General features: G+C 40.6%; 2 protein-coding genes across 3 annotated transcripts; one reads left to right on the top strand and one right to left on the bottom strand.

Moving 5' to 3' along the window:
* Nucleotides 1–9562: 9562 nt before the first annotated feature.
* LOC115676742 (protein COBRA-like) lies at nucleotides 9563–12319 on the top strand. Its single transcript, XM_030599730.2, has 6 exons — nucleotides 9563–9836; nucleotides 10664–10743; nucleotides 10818–11274; nucleotides 11355–11514; nucleotides 11626–11903; nucleotides 11982–12319. Exons 1-6 carry the CDS (start codon nucleotides 9761–9763, stop codon nucleotides 12269–12271), a joined length of 1341 nt encoding a protein of 446 aa, XP_030455590.1. The 5' UTR covers nucleotides 9563–9760; the 3' UTR covers nucleotides 12272–12319.
* A 5768-nt stretch (nucleotides 12320–18087) lies between these two features.
* LOC115676743 (COBRA-like protein 4) lies at nucleotides 18088–20267 on the bottom strand. Of its 2 annotated transcripts, XM_030599731.2 has the most exons (6): nucleotides 20198–20267; nucleotides 20011–20090; nucleotides 19373–19829; nucleotides 18949–19096; nucleotides 18524–18789; nucleotides 18088–18427 (listed from the first exon to the last, which is right to left on the bottom strand). In XM_030599731.2, exons 1-6 carry the CDS (start codon nucleotides 20265–20267, stop codon nucleotides 18144–18146), a joined length of 1305 nt encoding a protein of 434 aa, XP_030455591.1. In that variant the 3' UTR covers nucleotides 18088–18143. The 2 variants fall into 2 exon arrangements, with proteins under 2 accessions (XP_030455591.1, XP_056175259.1); XM_056319284.1 differs by lacking the exon at nucleotides 20198–20267 and having other exon boundaries at nucleotides 18524–18786; nucleotides 20011–20067.
* Between the last annotated feature and the right edge of the window lie 2728 nt (nucleotides 20268–22995).

Raw genomic sequence — 22995 nt, 5'->3', positions numbered from 1 at the left:
AGAAGTACATCTTCAATCCGATACGTCTGACTAATCGGGCCACTTGGGTTGCCACTTATTAGAAGAAAGGATAATGGCACGAATGTGCTTCCGAACTTTGGTTTAATGTGCAATGTTATTCATGAACTTTCAATCTGTTCAATGTGGTCCTTCAACTTTGGTCCAGTGTGCAATGTCGTCCCTAAACTTTTGATTTGTTCATGTGGTCCCTAAACTATGGGTAAATCTTCCCTTGTCAAAACAACATAAAGCCACATCCCTAGGATCGGCCGTTGGAGGTTCAATAACACATGAGCTTTCATTGGTTATTCTTTTGTAATTTCGAGTTACCCCTGGCATATGTGCCATAGTTACATGTGTCTTAGTATTAGCTTTAACGTGCTCAATCTTGTCTCCATTCCAAAAAGCCAACATTTGGTGTAAAGTGGAAGGCACGCATTGGTTTCCATGAATCCAATCTCTTCCCAATAACAAATTGTATGACCCATTAGTTTCGACTACACAAAAAAACATCTTGAAGGTCATTGATCCGACAGTTAGATCAGCGACAAATATCCCTTGGCATCAATCACTTCACCAGGTGAAATCTAGGAACTAAATATTGGATGGGATAATCTCTTCGTCTCTCCTACCCAATTTCCTAAAAAATCTGTAGGGGATGAGATTCAATATAGACCATCCATCGACCAAAACTTTAGAAATTGGTCGAGCATTGACATTGGCATTTATATTGAGTGCTCTAAGATGCTTGGAACTGTGAACATGTAGTTTCTCAAGTTCCACCATTTTCTCGCTATCAAATTAAAACTCAGCTCACTCCTCTTCATTAATAATCACATCTTCATTTTCCTTTTTCTCCATTGAGGCAACTCAAAATTCTGGAGGAAGTTTAGCTTGGACCATACATGAGTTTGTAGGGATTACTGATTTTGATAAAATAGCTGACCTATGTTCCTATTTATTGGTCATTGTAGAACTCACCTCTTTGCTCTCCTCTTCAAATTGAATTGGTTCCTTGGACTTCCTCTGCCAAACCAAATTCCTAGCTTGGAATTTTTTGGGATTATAGATCGTTATAAGAGCTGGCTTACCTTGGGTAATATGGATTTGATTGATTTGTTGCTGCAACTTGTGTAATCTTTTCTTCCTTTGCAACCTTCTTTTTTAAGTTGTCGTTATGTTGCCCCTTGATCCTTGAACTTCCCTGGACTAGAACCATTGATCTTCTAGCGAATTGTGAGGTATCATCAAGGCTCAATGATACCGGAGGATTGACATCTTCAGAAAATGAATCAACGAATTTTTCCCCCCAGCTTAAAGGAACAACATCACGAGAGTGTGAAGGGGGTAGAGCCTAACTGACATAGTAATCAAATTTGCCACTTGGTTCCCCAATGTTCCTATGGTAGGATTGCCTTCTTCAAACCTTTGTTTAAACGAATTTTGTTTTGCAGGGTGTGGTCTCAAATAGACAATTCACTCTGGGACGGTCTTGTCGATTAATCATATCAGGGCGTTTGGCATAACTTTGTTGACTGCCATTCTTATCATCCTAAAGCGAAATTTTGACCTGCGAAACTCCTCCTCTCGGCGGAGAATAATAATTCTAATTGATCTCGTGCTTACATCGGGCACAAAGATTTGGAAATTGTATTGCCTTGCCCATAGATCTTAGGAAACCACGCCCGTCATCACAGGAAAAGGGTCGACATCAACCTCCATTGGAGATTTTTCTTTCTCACCTACGAATTTAATTTTTCCTTGTTGAATTGCTTCTTGAATATTCTTCCTCAGCACAATATAGTTGATAATATTGTGACTCCAAGAATGATGCCACTTATAATATTTCTTGCCTACTAATTCATCTTTACTTGGAATAACCCGGCCTTCAACCAACTTCATTTGGCCATCTGCTAGAAGTAAGTAAAAAATCTCATATACCATTCTTATATCGAAGGAATAATATTGAGTATCGTTTGCCTTAGCCATGATATTGGTTTTCTCTTTGGTCTTTGCTGGTATCAACACTTGACACGTATATGCCATGTCAATCATCTTTTTTGCCACAGATACCTCATCATACTCTGTTTGACCCATTTCTTCATCGAATTTAGTCCCGTTGATGAAATTCATATCATGCTTCCGTGCCTCTTGTCTTTTTCCTTTAGCAAGCTTTCATGTTTGGCCTCTATCGTTGCTAATGAAAAAAGATCGTAGAAAGATTGTCTGACCATTCTTTCTCTGATAGAGAACTTCAAACCGTTAAATGCGAATTTCGCAAATGTCTTTTTCAGGCAATGACACAAGACATCTATTTCTTGCCTTCTTAAATCGAGATATATACTGATCTACTGATTCATTATTTTGTTGCTTAATTACTGACAATTCTGCTGCAGACACATCTAGAGCAGCCATTTGAAATTGATTATGGAACATTATTTCCATTTGTACCCAAGAAAAAAACCGAATTAGCCAGCAAGGACGCGTACCACATAAATGCGGTCTTGGACAATGACAGCAGGAATAACTGTAATTTTTAATGTTTTTCATGCATTACATCACGACACATCGTATTGAACCGATTAAGATGTTCATATGTTGATTGATCATCTTCACCAGTATAAAGGGCAAACTCTGGCATTTTAAAATCTCTTGGGTACAGAATTGTATCCATCCATCCGGATACAATCTATTGTATACGGATCTTACATACCTCATGTCACATCCATATTGTCGCATTGCTTGATCTGATGTCATTTGATTTTGACTGTAAGGCAACACAACTGGTGCCACGGCAAGTTGAATTCCGAAAATAGGTTGTGGCTTTGCTTGTGGTGCGTACTGTGGTAATTGTTGTGGGAACTGTGGTTGTAATTATTGTGAAAATGGTTGTGGTAACTGTTGCAATGGTTGTGGTAACTGTTGCAATGGTTGATAGGCTTTTTGTGGTAATTGTGGCAATGGTTGAGGGGCATTTTGTGGAAATAATTGTGGTAATCGTGGCAATGGTTGTAATAATTGTAGCAGTGATCGATGGGCATTTGTGGGAATGGATGTAGTAACTGTTGCAATGGTTTAGGGGCATTTTGGAAATGGTTGTGGTAATTGTGGCAGTGGTTGAGGGGCATTTTGTGGAAATGGTTTTGGTAATTGTGGGATGTCCTATCGCATAGGCGAGGTTGGAAGTCTGCTTTGATTGTCGACGCCAACATTAGGTCTATATGGCGTAGATATGAAGTTGGGTCGAAGCAAAATACCACATAGTTGAACATTGTCACTCGCTAATGATGGCACATTTTGTTGAGGATTCTGAATCACCAAGCCACTATTGCCGCTTCCATTTAGGTTAGCGTGAATTGGATAAGGAAAAATACTCCCGTTAATCAGTTTTGGCCCACAGGTCTGGGTCGTACCAATGTTCTCAATTCTCTGTAATAAATTGATAAGATTGGCTTCATTAACCAGTGTCGGCCCACAAGTTTGGGTCGTACTGATCACTTCACCCCCTGCAGGATTCTAGGCAGCACTAGTTGTATAGCTTGTCCTACAAGACCAAATTTAAGTGGAGTGTTAATGAGTTGAGAACATACTTGGAAGATGAGACATGATTGGCCTAACTTTGAGTTGAACTGCTTGAAGCTCCTTGCATGTTTGCAATGTCGTGGATGTTGACCATTAGTGGTGTGACCATATCCGCCATGCATTTGTTAACTAGGTTGGCCAAATCATTATGTTGCTCCTCAACGATTCTTCTCATGGTAGCAATTGTAGCTGGATTCGGTTCCATTTGTCTTCTTTGCTCCTTAGTAAGTTGCCTGGGTATGTCTACTTCCCCAACTTGCATTTGATCTGTTACTGGTCACACATTCCATGACTCAACATGTTCTGACCTTTCAGTAACAAGGCGTGGAGGCCAATTGTTACCAGTGACATTATCGAGATCAAGTTGGCTATGATTTATAGTACGTGTCATTGTAACTCCTCAAACCAACCACAAGGGTCCCGCTAGGCCCGCAAAAAAGATGTTTCACCAAATTGTTTCCACACGAAATATCTGTCACTGAAATTTGTTCTTCGATTTTTAATGAGAGGAGACTGGATTTTGTGACGATTCCTGACATGAGGTATCTAGGCAAACTATGGAATCAACTACTTTACTTCGATTGAAACTATACAAACATAAACCAAGACGGAATTCAATCAATAACAAAGCTCAGAAAGTACAATGGATACAAATATAAATAAACTTTGCCGGAATTTAATCAATGACAAGGTCTAACTACACCGGGATATCACGCTGGAATTTAATTGATGATGTAATACAAGGATAAAGATACATGCTAGAATTTAATCGACGACGCGAATCTAAAAGCTATAGTTAGAAAATTGAAAGTACTGTGCAGGAAAGCTTAAAGATAATTTAAAGATAACATTTTGTTTGATATGTGCGGAGATGGGGGGACTTTGTTAAGGGAAGGTCTAGTAACTTCCCCCTAATGATTTCCGGCAATTATGCTTCCTTAAGTAACTTCCTTCGACCTCAGTTCTCCTTTATTTCTATGTACTAATTGCTTCTCGACGATGTCTAGCAACTTCTACCGACCTCATCTATTCTCCTTTATTTCCATGTAGTAACCGCTTATCGACGATGTCCAGCAGCTATGCTTTCTTAAGTAACTTCCATCAACCTCTTTTTTTCTCCTTTATTTCCACAAAAATTACTCGTCCATGTTTTGAATAACTACCTTCCTTGTGTGGAGACGGTTTTGTAGTTATTGATGATCATTCTATGACCGGGTCTCTAAATGGTAACCGTTCCCACCATAGCATGCATCTTCAATGCTAGTCGTCTCAATAGTTTTCAAGTTTCGAATGGTACAAGAACTCACTACCGGTGCCCATATTGGTGGTTATGAATCGTATGTTATCGTACTTTGACTACTGGACATGTGGCATTAAAGATCATTGCCATCGATTGACACGTGTTGACTCTTGTATCCGTTGATGGAACAATATATGCAAAATCTCACTCATGTGCAATACATGTGATTATCTTTATCCCTACTCACGTGCCATTCACATGCTTTTTTTATTCGCGTGCCAGGCACATGTGTACAGATGACAAGATTATTTTTTGTGTCGACAATTATATTGCCTGTCTTATGTGTAAAGTATGCCCTACTTTTAAGCTATAGCTATAAAATGATCGGAGGTGGCCCAAAGAAAGGGAGCTTAATTTTTTCGGATGCCAAAGGAATATTTTGTGCTTTCATCACATCCTAACTTGCCCGATACAAAAAATACATAGCCCCACATTTAACAAGACTATATACTGCCTGCGTCCCCAAGTTAAATATTAAATTCTGTCCAACTTGTGAGGTCATTCTCGTAATGTTAAAAACAGTCTTTGGCACTTATAGTTTCTGCAAGGAAGAATAAAAGCCTATTTACTCGATCAATTCGTCACAATGCCGTCAAATTTTCGATTTTCACAATCGCTCGAGAAATTATCTTGATTGATTTTTCGTTCGTGTCATGAGATCCATGGCGTTTACAGAAGATACGTCCTTGACTAATCACACGACCTAATAAAAATGTATTTGATGTCGCGCGTTCGAATTCTATTAGTTATGGAACGAATCTGACTCACTATAATCGCGCAAAATCAATGCATGAGCGGCGAGGCACAAGAGCCCTAGAGATGGGAACAAAGCAATTCCTCGTCGTCGTCGTCATCACCAATTATTACAAAACCCCATTTGGTACCACAAATCGGTTTCATTGAAGAACTCATGCATTTCGAATTTTATTAATTATGAAATGAATCTGACTCGCTATAATCGCACAAACTCGATGAATCAGCGGCTTGAAGCTCAAGAACCTAGAGATGGGAACAAAGCACTTCCTCCTCCTCCTCCTCCTCCTTGTCATCATCATCACCAATTATTACAAAACCCCATTTGGTAATTGATTTCATTAAAGAACTCATGCATTTCGAATTTTATTAATTATGAAATGAATCCGACTCGCTTTAACCGCACAAACTCGATGCATCAGCGGCTTGAGGCTCAAGAACCCCAGAGATGGCAACAAAGCAATTCCTCCTCATCCTCCTCGTCATCATCATCACCAATTATTACAAAACCCCATTTGGTACCACAAACGGTTTCATTAAAGAACTCGAAAGGGAGAGATGAATCAATTCTTGGCCAGAGAAAAGGAGGGTTCCTGCACACACAAAAGAGAACATCCTCCACACTTGCATGCGTAGTAAAGTTTCCATATGAATGATGATGATTGATGAAGATGATAATTCATGGATCGCAATCATACATATATTCTCTTGTTGGTTGCTTCTCCAACACGAGCTTTAAGCATGTTAAAGAAACATTAACACAAAAAAACACCCTTTTTTTTTATTCTTTATATTTTTTCCCTAGTTCTAATGTTCTCTCATATGGACCAGAAAGAGGAGAGAACGTAGCACTTGCTTCCTTTTGCGTCTAATTATGAGATGCTTGACGTTGATTTATGAGCCCTAAGCACTAGCTGGTCTCTGCCATCTGAGATTGGAGCAGAAAGGCCAGGTCACTATACTCTAGGATAGGTCCCATTATTTAACAATCATATGATATAGCAAAATAATAATTTATAAATATTGCGTCGTCCAAAAACAAAAAAATCAATCGATTTCTCATGTTCATGTCCATAAGAGAGGACCCCTTCTTTACTTTGAAAATGGGATCCACACGCATGCCCTAATTATTTGCTGCTCTACTAGCATTTGCTTTTTTTACCATGATGATGGCTCTAGCAATCACATGAATCAGGACTAAGTGCTCGCAATGCACGATTCATTACAACCCTAAAGCATCATAGGTTCCAATGGATACATTATGAACTCTTAGGTCTCATGTGATAGCGTGTAAGAACTCGTATACTCCGAGACTATCTAATAAAATTTCATTATTTGATTCTAAAAGTGGGGCTTCTTTCGTCGAATATCATTTTCGTTACCTACTAAAGTACATATCAATCAATGAGTTTTTTAGCATCATGTCTCTTGAATCAACTCCAACGAACGAAAAAGATGTTGCATTTTTAAAGTTTTTAGGGTTCATAGGATGACCTTATCCCTTCAAAGAAGTTTTCAGTTGTATATAAGCTGCATTGCGATGGCCTCAAGGCTTGACTTGGAGTTATTTATTCACATACCTTTCATCATTAAGTAGAATCGAATTAATTTCGTGCATATACAATAAAAAATCAGTTAGTGGGTACAAAAAAAAAAAAGAATCAATCGATTACGGTGAGAACATTTTTCTTTTCTTTTTAAACATTCTTTTTCTTTGATTTAGAAATTCTCAATAAATTAAAATATTCAGAAAAGATTTATAAGACTTCTAATTTTATTTACACTTAACTCGTCATAAATTTCACAATGAGGATCGCACAAAATCAATACATAACAAGATTTTCCAATATTGAAGACAAACTATGAATACACAATACATAAAACACATGCGATTACCATAAAATAGAAGTGTGTAATTTGATATTCCATGGCTATATTCGGTCCGGTGGCCTAAGTTGGACACATTCACCTCCCTCTCGATGGAAACAATGCAATTTGTGCAGTAACAAATGTCTAGTTCCAGCCTACGGATCATAGTGAAAACTCTTTTGACACTATTTGCACACCATTCGATGGTCTATAATCTCGAAGAATTCTCATAGCTCTCTACTTTTCGGTTAGTTAACCAAATCCGGTACATTGTTGTTCAAAAGTTCAAACCAGTCGTATGTCTTAAAATCGAGATAATTGTATATATAAAGTGGGAATTTGTTAAAAGATCGAAATTCTCGAGAATTTGTGAGAAAGTGATGAAGGTGAACATGAGAGGGAGAGAGACCTCTATTTCGTAGGAAATTCTCTGATTTTCTTTTAAAGTCGGCCAGCCAGCCGTCGAATGGTCACCTAATCAGAGACTGCCGGGGCCTTTGAGGTCCCATTTTTAATTCTTTTGGGCCCATGCCATAGCTAGCTAGTCCAAGTATTAAATGGAACAAGCTCAGGCCAGGATTGAACTTTTACATGTTCTTGTGCTGATAAGCCCAATAACCTTGGCCTTCAAAAGGCCCATCTGGTTCAGATCACAGAGAAATGTGGCCCAGAACAGCTTTACAACACAAGTTACATCCAATGACTCTTTATTTGCGAAAGCATCATTTTGGGATTGGTCGTGCCAGATATGATATGTTATTGACAACAAAAGTGGACATCTTCACTAGTGATGATGCTCATAATCGAATCCCACCACAGTTATGTCAGATCAATGGATTTTGTGTAGTAAACTTGGTTCACAAGCATAATAATGTTTGTCATCAACCGTTTGTCGAAATAATTCATTTACTTAGAGCTCCTACATCAAATGGACGAGTAACACGTGGAGACCAATAACAATAGGGGTTATCAATGTGGGAAAGTACGCAAAATAATGAATACAATTACCAATCTTTGGCTGTCGGTGATATTTGAAAATATTCGGGATTACACCACATTGGTTCATTTCATGTCCAAATCTTTAGTCGCAGCACATTCTCCAATCCAGCCGTAATCGAGAGATTATCAAGATAGTAAGTCTCTAGAGAGGCAAATTCTTGCCTGGATCCGGATCCACATGGATCGAGTTCATCAGAGCAATTGATCATATAGATATCACACGATAAACGGTTATTATTTATCATTTCTTTGGGTCCAAGGATCTGGATCCAAGGAAGTCGCTGGTTGTCTTCTCAGCTTCTTTTTTATTTAAGCAAAGGAAGCTCTTTTCGGAACCTTAAATAGCATTACATGAACCACAAAACCAATCAAGATTTGCCAAATTATGTGCGCAGCAGTAAAGAAGGAGATCATAATTCACTGTCCCACGGAAAGAATAATTGAGCTGTTCGCCAACAAAAGAAGTCTCTCTGTAACCACTTCAAATGGGGGAAAAGGAAGAAGATGATGCAAAGAAAGACTGAATTCCTTGTTTAGCAAGCAAACTTATTCCTGCCTGAAGTGGAAATCCAGCATTAAAGCCTCATCACCAACCAAATCAAAATCATATCAAAGGTTGTGCAAGAACTCTAAGGTTGTGCACTGATCTATTTTATCTTAATAGACACTAAAGTACTGAAGCTCACCCCATTATTGATGCACTCATCCAAACACATTATGCTGCCTTGGCCTTTTCGTCTTCTATCTTTTTTCTTTTTCCTTTTTTTTTTTGGGATCGAAACACTTCTCCGGCTGTGCAGCGCGCTAAGTAAAGGTTTGGCCCCTAAAGAAAAAGTAATTCGTATAGAAAGCGCCATGAGATATCTTAGCTAAGGCAAAAATTGGTGACACACTCATATGTGGTGACTAGTGACCACCTTACGTAGGTATCAAGAAGTGATAATGGTTTATCATCATGCTCTCTCTTACTAGCATTTGCATAGCACAGCCTCAAAGAGAGACTAACGATTCAAGAGGGAAATATATTAACATGCTCCTCCACAATCAGTGACTAAGTATAGACCATGAAGTCTGTATAATAACTTCACATTGCGCCAATCACATCTCTCTGCCTCCAGAGGTGTTCGAGAATAGAAGCCTCTCTATATTCTTTGTGAAGGCTTTTGCCACGAAACGGTTACGTGAACATTGCAGAGAAGAAAATTTTGCGACGAAACGGCTACGTGAACATTGCAGAGAAGAAAATTTTGCCCAAGGATGGGGTCTCTCCTCTCCATGGCTTTGCCCATCATTTCTTTGTTTCTGCTTTGTTGTTTTGGCATTTCTTCTACAGGTTAGCGGTTCTTGCTGATATTCTCTGGTTTTTAAGTTATTTTTTTCGTTAATCCCAACTCATTTTTTGATGCATGCAGTTTGGTTCGTTTCGTTTCGTGTCATTTTGGAAGAATTGTCTTTGAGAAAAATTCTCATGTTTCTTGTGCTATTAAGCCAGGAAAAAGCAGGCATTCCACAAATATTAAGGGAACATTTTCTTTGGATTTAAAAAGAAAATTCGATCCATTTTCCGCGATTAGAGTTAACATCAAACAAGAATGGATATTATGATACTGCTACATTCGATGATCAATGCATGAGGATAGTACTATACTTACATTTTACATGATGTGATAGTTACGAGAAAAAAGTACAATCGATAAAAGAGATAAGCTTTGAGAGAAAATATACTACATTTGCTTAATTGTTGGATAATACCAATGAGGGGAGAGCTCCCCTATTTATACGTGAGACCTCTTAATTATATCTGTTGGATCTCTCATTGATTTAACGGTAGAGCTCTAATCTTAAGAAATATCTGCAATGTATTTCCCATTTTACCACTACAAATATCCAGGCCCCTAGAAGTATCTAGATATCATTCCTATAAATATCTAATCAGTGTACATTTTTTATATTGCCCTTGGAAATATCTAGAGCTATGGGCTCTAGAAGTTTCAAGGCTTTTCGGGCTCTTGAGCCATTTATTTGGTCTATCGAGTTTAGAATTTTCTTGGTCTGTGACACGACACTAATAGCTTATAGTGAAAGCAACCGAGATGTGACTATGAGTTTTTCACTCTTTGGGATTGAAATTCGTGTATTCTTGAACTGATTGATGTGCAGAAGCATATGATGCGCTTGATCCTATTGGAAATATCACGATCAAATGGGACATAATGAGCTGGACCTCGGATGGTTATGTGGTGAGTGCAAGGATGATGATTTCATATACCTTTTATTCCTGGGTTTGCTAATGTGTCTTCACTGGTTTAAACAGGCCACGGTTTCGATACATAACTTCCAGCAATATCGCCATATTCAAGCGCCGGGATGGCAATTGGGGTGGACATGGGCCAAGAAAGAAGTGATCTGGACCATGTTGGGAGGCCAAACCATGGAGCAAGGCGATTGTTCAAGGTTCCCCGGGTCAATCCCGCATTGCTGCAAAAGAGATCCGGCGGTCGTCGATTTGCTGCCCGGGACTCCGGACAACCTGCAGACAGCGAATTGCTGCAGAGGAGGAGTGCTAAGTTCACGGGTTCAGGACCCGCTAAATGCTGTGAGCGCATTTCAGATCACCGTGGGCCTCGCCGGGACTACTAACAAGACTGTGAGATCGCCCAAAAACTTCACCCTCAAAGCCCCGGGGCCCGGGTACACTTGCGGGTATCCAAAGCCTGTGAGGCCAACCAGATTCGTGACGCCTGATAAAAGGAGATTCACGCAGGCAATGAGTAAGCCAATTCTTATACTAAATGAAGCGCATTGCGTCATCCTGAATTTATCTGACATTTGAATCGCTTATTTTTGGCAGTGACTTGGAATGTCACCTGCACATATTCTCAGTTTCTCGCGCAAAAGACGCCTGCCTGTTGTGTCTCCCTTTCATCGTTTTATAATGATACAGTTGTGAACTGTCCACGGTGTACGTGTGGCTGCCGAAACAATGCGACGGATTCTGGGAGCTGTATACGGTGAGCTCTCGTACTTTGCTTTGAATTGTGTCTTTTCGAGACTTCCAGTCAGGATCTTGTACCAACCCACCTTTAACTCATCGATCTGCTTCCTGGTACACACGCTTACAGGTCTGATTCGCCGCACTTGGCTTCTGTTGTTTCTCATCGGAGCAAATCCGTCAACACTCCTCTACTACAATGCACCAGCCATATGTGCCCAGTCCGTGTCCATTGGCACGTCAAGCTCAATTACAAGGAGTACTGGCGAGTGAAGATCACCATCACAAATTTCAACTATAGAATGAACTTCACCCAGTGGAACCTGGTTGTGCAGCATCCCAACTTGGATAACCTCACCCAGATCTTTAGCTTCAATTACAAGCCGCTGACTCCTTATGCCGGGTTAAGTATGTCACGCCTCTAAAGAACTTGTTATTGTCGCTAAGTTGATGAACAGTTTTGGCGTTGAGCATCTGTTTTTGCAGATGATACCGCCATGTTATGGGGAGTGAGGTACTACAATGATCTGCTCATGGAAGCTGGTCCCTTTGGGAATGTGCAATCGGAGCTTTTATTCCGGAAGGACAAGTCCAGCTTCACGTTCGATAAAGGATGGGCTTTTCCTCGCAGAATATACTTCAACGGCGATGACTGCGTCATGCCACCTCCAGACGCTTACCCATGGTTGCCAAATTCCAGTCAACGATCGGTTATCTCGACTCTATATTCAGTGGCGATGATCTTGGCATCAGGTTCACTATTATGGGCTTATTGATGAGTTTCAGATTAGGAACTATATACTATTTGGTGAACTTTTCTAAAATTGCTGTGGGGTTCTGTTCTATACTGAGAGGACTATTGCTATTTCTTTTGCCATTCAAAACCGAAATTCGGGTGCAAAATACCCATTTTAATTAACTTTTAGTCGGGCGTGGTATATAGATGAGATTACGATCGGTTGCCAATTTCTCTGTAACTGCTAATTGCACCTTGCAAAATTATGTCAACTCAATGTTCTTGAGTATATGACTGTTAACACCTAATTTTGCCCACCTCGTTAGATCAACGCTTAAATGGTAAAGTGGCCAAATTAGTGCAAAAGAGAGATAAATAAATAAATAAATATATATAATAAAATGTATCGGACCGGTTCAACTTGGCCCATCAGCCCAAGAGGAGAGAACAGGGAAAGCCTGGGAGAGGGACGGAGGGGAAAGAAACAGAGAAGAAAAAAGAGGAGAGGTGAAGCCGAGAGAGAAAAACAACGAGGGGGGGAAGCTGAAAGGGGGAGACCGGGAGCCGGAAGAGGTGTTTGAGAGGGGAGCGCTCCGGCCCCTGAGCTCAGGAGTGCCGGCAAATCCCCCCCCTCTTCTCGGTGCGCTGACCCGTCAATCCACGCCGAAAGTTGAACCGGAAATCGGAAGCTGTTCGGCACGAGCTTCTTGTTCCTCGAATCAACGACACGAGCGTCCGAGCCTCCGTGGAAGAGTCCAGTCACCGCCGTTCCCGTTCACTCCGACTATGATTTCCGCTCCACTTCTGACCGGTAATTCTCCTCCTCAATATCCTTTTTTTTACCCTGTTTTGACCGAGTTTAAGATGCCGAACTCCTCCGACGAGTACACTTGAAACCAAGGCAATTTTGTGACTAGAAAAGTAGATTTAGAGCTTAATACACCCTATTTGAGCCGAAAAATTGCATAAAACTCAGATCTGGAGCCCTTACTCTAGATGCACAGCACTTGCTCGATAAAATGCCCCAACGAGTCTCTTTGAGCTTAGAACCCCGAAATTTGTACTTGTTTTTTTGGTCGTTTCTTTGCAAACCGAAACCATTTTATTGCGAAATATGGCTGTTTAAAGCTTCACACTTCATGTTCAAGTCATAAACCACTTCGAATCCCGGCCTAAAACTCTCAATAAACCACGCCCGCCATATGCTCGATGAAATGCCCGAACGAAGCTTCAACTCTTTTCTTGTGAAATCGAGCTCTAAAGCTTTGTTGTGTACGTGATTTGCATTGATGTTCTTACTGAATCTGCGTTTGGTTGCCTTTCATGTGTTTTTTCTGGCATGTTAACGTTGTATGAGTCGGCCTCACGTATGCACCCCCTCGATGGAGATGATCTTCAGCACCGACGAAGCCCGCGGTTTGAGGCCGCCCTAGTCAGTCCATTCTGTGAAGACTCACGAACAGGAAGAGAAGGAAACAATGAGGAAAGAAACAGAGAGAAAAGAAACAGAGTTTTTGGATTTACATTTCTCTGAATACAAAGAGAATTTCATCATTCAGAGTCAACAACGTTTTCTCTGTTCTCTTATTTATATTGTACAGAACCACCAAAGGTAGTTTTACAGCTCATCTAATGAAGCTAACAAACTAACAGACTAACAGAAGAAGAGAAGTAAAGTCGGTTGTTCATTCAGTTAAATGCACAAAACAGAGTAACGGTTCTGCAGTGGAAGAGTTGGACACGTGAAGCTGGAAGTTTTCTTGTTGACTTCATCTCTTGCCTTCCTAGTTGAATCAGCAATATCTTCATTTCTTTCCTTTGTTGAAACAGAGTGAAAGTTGTTCTTAACATCCCCCCGCAAATTGGGAAGGGGTCGAAAACCCATACCCAATTTGGTACTGATAGTAATGTGAGCCAAGCGTGACAAAGATTTGGTAAAAATATCAGCAAGCTGATGAGCACTGGAAACATAGCGCACACTTAGAGAACCTGAGGAAACTTTCTCCCGAACAAAATGGAAGTCAACTTCGATGTGTTTGGTGCGAGCATGTAGAATAGGATTGGCAGTAAGAGAAATGGCAGACTGATTATCACAAAACAAAAGTGTGGGGGAGGAGAGACATAAACCAATGTCACGTAGAACAAAACTGATCCATGTAAGATCAGCAGTAGTAGACGCAAGTGCTCGATATTCAGCTTCTGTGGAGGAACGAGACACAGTAGGCTGCTTCTTAGCTGCCCATGAAATGAGATTAGAACCAAGATAGGTGCAGAACCCAGTAGTTGAGCATCTGGTATCAACACAACCAGCCCAATCAGTATCGGAGAATCCATATAATGTCATTGAGCTGTGAGAACGAATAAAAATACCAAGATGAATGGTTCCTTTAACATAGCGAAGAACCCTTTTCAACTTATGAAAATCTCCAACTATTGGCTGCTGCATCTTCTGACATAAGAGGTTTGTGGAATAAGCAAGATCATGGCGAGTTATTGTTAGATACTGAAGACCATCAACTAGACTTCTATATTCAAGTGGATTGGCGAGTAGAAGCGCATCATTTGTCATGATGACTGATCTTAGTGACAGAGGAGTGGAAACAGGTTTACATTCTGTCATGTTAGCTTTTGTCAGAAGATCAAGAGCACACTTGGTTTGACATAGGAAAAGATCATTAGTGGTGCGTTTGGCTTCAATCCCTAAGAAGTAATGGAGATGCCCGAGATTTTTCATGTGAAAGTGAAGACTGAGTGATTGAATCAGTTTAGTGAGTAGCTGATCTGAGCTGCCAGTCAATAGAATATCATCTACATAGAGCAACAAAAGCATTGTGTATGGACCATCACGAAGCACAAAGAGTGAGGGATCAGTAGTGCTACAGAAAAAACCAGCTTCAAGAAGAAAATTGCTAAACTTGTCAAACCAAGCACGTGGCGCTTGACGAAGACCATATAAGGACTTCTTGAGAAGACATACAAATTGAGATTTCTGAGGATGTATAAAACCAGGTGGCTGCTCCATATAGACTGTCTCATTTAATGTTCCATGTAAGAAAGCATTTTTAACATCAAGTTGATGTATTGATCAATGCTTCATCATTGCCACTGAGAGCACTATACGGATGGTGGCATGTTTGACAACAGGACTAAATGTTTCTGTAAAATCAACTCCCTCTTCTTGGTGAGATCCCTTAGCCACTAACCGAGCCTTCAATCTATCAAGACTTCCATAAGATGCGAGCTTAGTTTTAAACACCCATTTGCATCCTATGACATTCATTTGGTTAGTTCGAGGAACTAATATCCATGTCTGATTTTCATGCAGAGCATCCATTTCATCCTGCATTGCTTTATGCCAGCCTTCATCAGCTAAGGCTGATTTAACCGATCGTGGTTCAAGAGGAACTTTGTATTCAGCTAGACATGCATATCTGGGATTTGGCTTTACAATGCCAGATTTCAGTCGGGTTTGCATAGAATGGGTAGAAAGTGTACCTTGTGAAACTGGTGGAGGATTTTGCTGAGTTTGGTCAATAATAATTTCATCTGTTGTATCAATTGTGTGAGGAAGAACTTCTTGTTCATCAGGGACTGAGTCGGACTGCAATTGTAAGTGAGATGAATTTGATGGCATTTCTGCATTCTGGCTGCCATTCTCGTGCTCTCAGATGAGACTTTGATACCATGTGAAGACTCACAAACAGGAAGAGAAGGAAACAATGAGGAAAGAAACAGAGAGAAAAGAAACAGAGTTTTTGGATTTACATTTCTCTGAATACAAAGAGAATTTCATCATTCAGAGTCAACGACACGTTTTCTCTGTTCTCGTATTTATATTGTACAGAACCACCAAAGGTAGTTTTACAGCTCATCTAATGAAGCTAACAAACTAACAGACTAACAGAAGAAGAGAAGTTAAGTCGGTTGTTCATTCAGTTAAATGCACAAAACAGAGTAACGGTTCTGCAGTGGAAGAGTTGGACACGTGAAGCTGGAAGTTTTCTTGTTGACTTCATCTCTTGCCTTCCTTGTTGAATCAGCAATATCTTCATTTCTTTCCTTTGTTGAAACAGAGTGAAAGTTGTTCTTAACACATTCCTCCTTGTTTTAGTGTGTGTATGCTTGTTTATTTACTGGTTTATGGTATGGATTGGGGAGGAGAAATCTCTGGGGTTGAAAGTAGGATAGTCGGAGAGTGCATCTTTTCGTCGTCGGAGTGGTCCCCGAAGCGTTGGCCAGCTGTGACGGTGTAAGGCCAGCGCCGCTCGTCGGCGCCAGCGGCCCGAGCCGATGGCCGGCGGCAGACGTCCCCTCGTGTAATCACTGTGGAGCTGGTTTCGGCAATGAAGAGCTCTCGGTGAAGGAGTTCAGGAGCATGCAAAAGGCACGTAGGAGAGGAAGAGTAAGAAAAAAAAAACAAAAAGAAACAAAAGAAATCAAAAAACAAATGGAAAATGGGGTTCCAGGTCAGGTGTCGGGCAGGTCGGGTTAGGGAATCCGGTCCGAATCCTTATTTTATTAATAAATAATTTAAAATTTAAAATTCAAAAAATTCAAGAATTTTATTAAAAATTCAAAAATATTTAAAAATATTTAAAATGTTTAAAAATCCAAAAAAATATTTAAAAATTCTGAAAATTTTAAAAAAACATTAAATAAAATATAATTAAAAATTAAAAAAAATAAAAAAATAGAAAAAATCAGGAAAATCCCAAAAAAATCAGAAAATTAGGAAGTGTACAGAAATCATTTTTTGGCTTAATTTCACTAGATATTAGTGTTAATTTCATTCTGGGCTTAGTTTAAAAATTTGTAAAAATTGAGAAAACCTTTAAAAAATTTCTCAAAAATTCAGACAAGCCATTAGGGCTTTACTTTAGGGCTTTTGATTGTCTTTTCTTTTTAGAGACAATGCTAGGTCGGTAGTTGTTTATTTTTTTTTATGATTATTTGATTGCGCACTTTTAATATGTTGGTTGTTATTTTCCCTTTTTAACATGGTTAAGTCAAATCTTAGATTTTTCGATAGGCTGTCCGATACGTTAGTTTGTGAGCGATCAAGTTTAGGTACCGAAAGGGCACTAGTTAAATCACTAGTGTAATCAAGTCCCCAGCTTTAGAATCTCTAGTTTTCGTGCATATCGAGATGACACTCCCACGTCTTGATTAGGGTTTTTAGCCGACTCTTGATTATGGCTAATGGCGACTCCAATCGAATGCGTAAACTTGACAATTCTCGTCGCATGAGGTATGAGGCTTGGGAGCGCCTCGGTCCTTGAATTAATGATCTATTTGGTTTGTCTTCCAAATGAATTGATTAATGTTCACATCTATCAACAAATACCTTTTGACCTGACCCCATCATGACAGGTAGGTCACGACAATGACATCATAGTATTAGTGTATCTAGCTTTGTGATATCGATTCAATGAAGATATAGTATCTCTATGTTTTGCTCCACTGATTGCACTATGTGAATCTCTGTATCCTGCAGATATGCAACGGTCGAGGGTTATACTCGTATGTACTGAAGTCAACCGGCAATAGCATGAGTACAGTTAAAAACCAATGAACTTGTTACCCAAGTTTCGTGGAAAGACTTAGTCGCGTACTGTAGGCAGCATAACGTGTCTGGAACTTATTACATCAAAGGAAGAGAAATGTTAGAAAGATAAGCCAATTCTTAAACATTCAGAGCAAGCTCCCGTACAAGTGTACAACTGCCTCCCAATCTTTCATTTATACTTCAAACAGTAGCCAGATCAATTTCATACATGTCCCTAACAAGTAATAGCTATCCATCATGTTTGTGCGGATCTTCATCCATTTGAATTCTCTGAATCAGACATGCTGGAAACCAAGTACTAAGCTCTCGTCATCCTTCCACTGTAATCGTTAAAATTATCAGGACATCACCAAAAAACTAGAAGGCAAATGGCCAAGAGGGCGGCTCGTGATGAGGCCAGAAATAGATTCACGGGGGCAGAATTCGGTAAATGCGGGTACTGATCAGGAGACGGCATCATGCATTCCTCCCCATTGAAATAAATTTTCCGTGGAAATGCCCAACCCTCGCTAAGTGTGAACGTGTAAGCATCTTTCTGCAGGATCATCTCCGATTGCACGTTCCCGTCCGGCCCAGCTTCCATGATGACGTCATTGAAGAACTTTAGCCCATAGAACATGCCAGTGTCATCTGTAGAAGAAATTACAGTTAAATGATATTGCTGAAGATTGTTTTCCCAAAGAAAATGCAGAGGACAGCAGCAAAATTTTCTTCTGTGAGACTTACTCATGGATTTGTACGGGACAAGCGGCTTGTAGGCGAAGCTGAAAACTTGGGTGACATTGTTCAGATTTGGATGCTGGGCAACGAGTGTCCACTGAGTGTAGTTAGCGAGGTAGTTGAAATTGATGATGGACATCTTTATGCGCCAATAATCTTTGTAGTTGGTCTTGACGTGCCAATGGACCCTGATGGGGCACATGTGCTCTGTGCACTGTAGTATTGGATTGTCGATTGTCGGTGTAACAATGCTTTGTATCGTCGGAATGCTCCTGCAATAAGAGATCAGTGAGAATAAGTATCTGCCGGACCAGAATGTAAATCAAACTTATACATGCAAGATCACGTGCTACACTAAATTGTAGGACAAAATAAATGGAATGTCGATGCATCTCTATACCCGAAGCTTTTGAGATAGCAAATGAGCTTACTCGACGCATTTGTTTTTGTTCTGGCAGCCACAAGCACAAGTTGGACAAGGAGTAATCGTGGAGTTATAGAAAGATGACATGGAGACGCAACATCTTGGGTACCGAGATGCCACCAGCTGCGAGTATGTACACGTAATATTCCACGTCACTGCAAATCCCGGCAAAATATTAGATGGTCCGCCGTCCGCGGGAAATTCAGAAGGCCAATGCTACAATTTCAGATAAAGTGACTGTCCTAGTACATGTAAACTCTTTCAGACACCTGCAATCAAGCCCTAACTTTCGATGCGTTCCTCTGAATTCATTGCTTTCTTCTCTCCTTAATTATAACTTTCGACGCATTCTTCTGATTTCATTGCTTTCGTCTCTCCTTAGTGAATGGAACGATTTTATTTGGCTATCACAATATCGATATCAGACTTACTTAGTGCTTGAGTTTTCCTGCGACCGTCTGGCGACAGAAAAATCGAAGATGGAACAATTGTTGCTTGGCTGCAAGAGTAGCCCCCTCCAGGAGCTGCCAGTGTGATGTTCTTGGGCAGTTTCACCGTCTTATTCGAAGTACCGGAAAGCCCGACACTGATCTGAAACGATGAGACCGCAGCTGAAGGGTCTTGTCCCCACGATGCCACAAGTCCGCCCCTACAGCAATTAGCAATCTGTTGATTGTAAGGTACCCCAGGAAGCAAGTCGACCACAGTGGGATTCCTCATGCAGCAATGTGGTATGTTCCCCTTGAACTTAGAACAGTCTCCTTGTTCAGTGGCTTGAGCTCCCACCATGGACCAGATCACTTCTTTCTTGGACCAGACCCACCCCAGTTTCCATCCAGGGCTCATTATGTGTCGATACATTTGGAAATTGGTCATTGTCACCACCACCTGATAACATCGACAAAAAACCAGAATGCTTGCACATATTAGTCCAAACTCTGTTACTTGATCAGTATATCACAATCTTACTATCTTTCAAATTTCCCTTTATTTGGGCGATACTATTTTGTTGCGTCCTGCAACTTTATCATTGTATCTTATGTATGATCTGGTGGAGATGATTACTTACGACGTAACCATCGGCAGTCCAGGACATGACGTCCCATTTCATTGTTATGTTCCCGGTAGGATCCAGGGGATCATAAGCCCCTATAATCAGGCGATGCCAAAACAAAAGTCAGCAAAATCCCGGTAATCGAGCATGAAGAAGATTAACATGTTGTACCATAAGAAGCACATTATAATTAGCCGCTCACCTGCATAGGAAAAGAGGATTACACATATAACAGAAAGGAGAGTGTGATGGAGTTTGCTTCTGCAAACCATTCTTCAGGTTCACCAAAGTTCCTGGCTCCCACAGAATGCCAATAGTGAAGATTTGTCAGGTCCAATATTCAGTATCTGACTATTTATGCAAATTATGCTGTCTAAACTAAAGATGTTTTAAAAGATGGCTCACCTACTGTATTGTTGCACACTGTGTGAATTATTAACGTCGTTTTCTTGTCTAATACTTTGTATTCTGTATATGATATGTCTGTTGCAATTGATTAAGATTTTCAGAAGCCAAGCTCAGCTGATGAACGACTCGGAACACATGGGAGATTTTAAATCAGAATGTCTGGAATTATAATAGCCCCTCGGTCAACTCCCTTTGATGTAGGCTTCTCAATGACTCTTGACAGAAGCAAAGTGCGAAGTGCAAAATCTATTCTTTATTTGCAGCTTTGTCACATTGGCCTACTCAAAAACCGTATCAGTATAGTACCTAAGGTGATTGTACATCGCCATAGGATGAGGAAGAAAACGAAACTATATGACGTCTATATACTCGAGTCTGCATAACTTTACCTAGACGTATACCATCAGACGCTTATAATGCGAAGTGAATTTTTCGTGACGTGGGAAGCGTAACGCGTGAATATTAGCACAAAGTACACGAAATGCATGTGATCGCTTGAGACCCTTCTTAATTAAAATAGTCAACAACAGAATGAAAACTGCCCCTCACTTTCCTCAGGCATATTCTAGTAATGATTAATCAGTGGTCTTCTGGCTTTTGGTATCAATTAAGACATTTGAACTGGTTGATGGGAGAGGTGAGAGCTGGAATAGGTCGTCAACTTCCCTTGTGATGAAGACTCATCAACTGTCTGGAATTCCACAATGATGGTTCAGCAAAGAAACTGCACCATCTATAAGTTGAAGGGGGTTTAATTGAATTTTGCACTGAATAGATGTCATTGGATTAGTCATCAAAACCAAAATTTCGTCTTCAATTTAACCCACTTGCGTGGTGTAGTCATGAGCAACAATACTAAGGGTCCGTTCGGTTCAACTTTGCAAATGAGACTTGGGGAAATGCAAATGGCATTTGATAAAAAATCCTTTGTGAAGCTACTTTGGAAATTTTCTTTTTTATTAAAAAAAAACTTACCCTACCCTTCACTGGAGCCTGCGAAGGCCTACGGCCGTCGGCGAGCTAAATCTGGCGCCGGCGGCTGTCGCCCGAGGTTGGGTGACCCCCGGCGAGCTAGATCTGCCGCCGGGCGTCCCTCAGCGAGGGTCGCACAACCCGCTTGGAGTCGGGCGACTGCCCAGGCGCTACCGACCTGGGTGGTCGTGCGACCTCGCTGGCGCCCTCGCGCAAAAGATGAATAATAATAAGAGGGGCAAAACCAGAATAAGCCATAATAAGTGAGGGTAATTTGGGGGCAAAAAAGTTGGTTTTAGCATTTGCCAAATGCTAAAAGTCCAAAGCTGATCCAGACCAGCTTTGGGCTTTGAGCATTCTCAATACTGACTTTTGACCAAAAGCCCATTGACGATGATTGCCAAACGATTTAGTATTTCCTGAAGGGGCTTTCGAGATCGAAAGCCTCTTTCGAAAGCTAAACCAACCACCTCCTAAGTTCAAGAAGGATTATGCAGATCTCATGCTAATTGCAAGAAACACAAAGCTGACCCTATCATTATCATTATTATCATTGTTATCATTACGTTGACTTTCTATTGAGAGAGAATCTTTGATATGGCCAGTTCCAAAAGGGACTTGTAAACCTCCAAGATCTGGTCCTCTTTAGTCATGCTGACTGCTAAAAGCTGTCATGGGCCATTCAAGGGATGTGAAATGTGATGGGCAAAATGGGCCATTTTGAAGCCTATTCTGGTTTGACTGGCCTCATGATTTCCCTCGCACGTTAACCAGAAAAGAAAAGGCAGGCTCAACAGATCAACAGTGGCAATGAAGAAATGGTAGAGAGCAAGGTAGTCCATATTAAATTGTGTTTCGAGTTTGAGCCCGACCCGATGCACACGTGGAGCATTTATTGCTCAAAGTCACGCGCAAAGCAGTGTTGCGCGCGGAAGAAGTGTTGGCCACGATTGTCTTTTATTAATTGAATGTGCACATGGAAAACATGAAAGTCTCGACATTTCTCTCCTTCGTTAATGGATGCCCATAGGTTCTTGCTTTGTCCCTAGGAGCTCAACGTCCATTTTGTTTTCTCATTTAATGCACGCACATGGCCGTGTGTATGCATGCCCATGAAAATTGGAGGGCGCCGGTACTGCTTCAGAGTTTTGTCTTGTGGGCTTCCTTTGTCTTTTGTAATAAATGAAAGAAAGAGGGAAGGCAGAAGTTATGCTCATTTTCTTATGACGGTGCATGATGGTCATCTCATTAATTGCATGGAGGCGCATGGTTTTCGAATGTAGGCACCATTTGTCTTGTTTTCTCGTCCTTTCTCCTATAAGTGGAGAGGACATACGAAGACGAAGATAGCCGAGAGTAGATAGAGCTCAAGAGACGAACAGAGACGTGTGAGCTCGGAGAGATTTGTGTGGAGTTGAGTTGTTAAAAACTGTGGGTATTGAAAAATAATTGAGCGTGAGTGACTGTAACCCTGTAATTCTCCGATTTATCAGTGGATTATTTCTTGATTTTGCTAGTGGACGTAGGTTCCGACATTCGAACCAAACCACGTAAATTTCTCGTGTCCTTTTATTATTCCTCGTTTTATTTCTCCGTCAATTTTTACGGCTCCTGGCTTAA

This window comes from Syzygium oleosum, unplaced genomic scaffold, assembly GCF_021117445.2.
Source record: "Syzygium oleosum isolate NSW1041296 unplaced genomic scaffold, Sole_v2.1 Sole_v2.17, whole genome shotgun sequence".
In the NCBI taxonomy this organism is placed as follows: Eukaryota; Viridiplantae; Streptophyta; class Magnoliopsida; order Myrtales; family Myrtaceae; genus Syzygium; species Syzygium oleosum.
The sequence above is the reverse complement of the archived record's forward strand: the minus strand, read 5'-3'. Positions and strand labels throughout refer to the sequence as shown.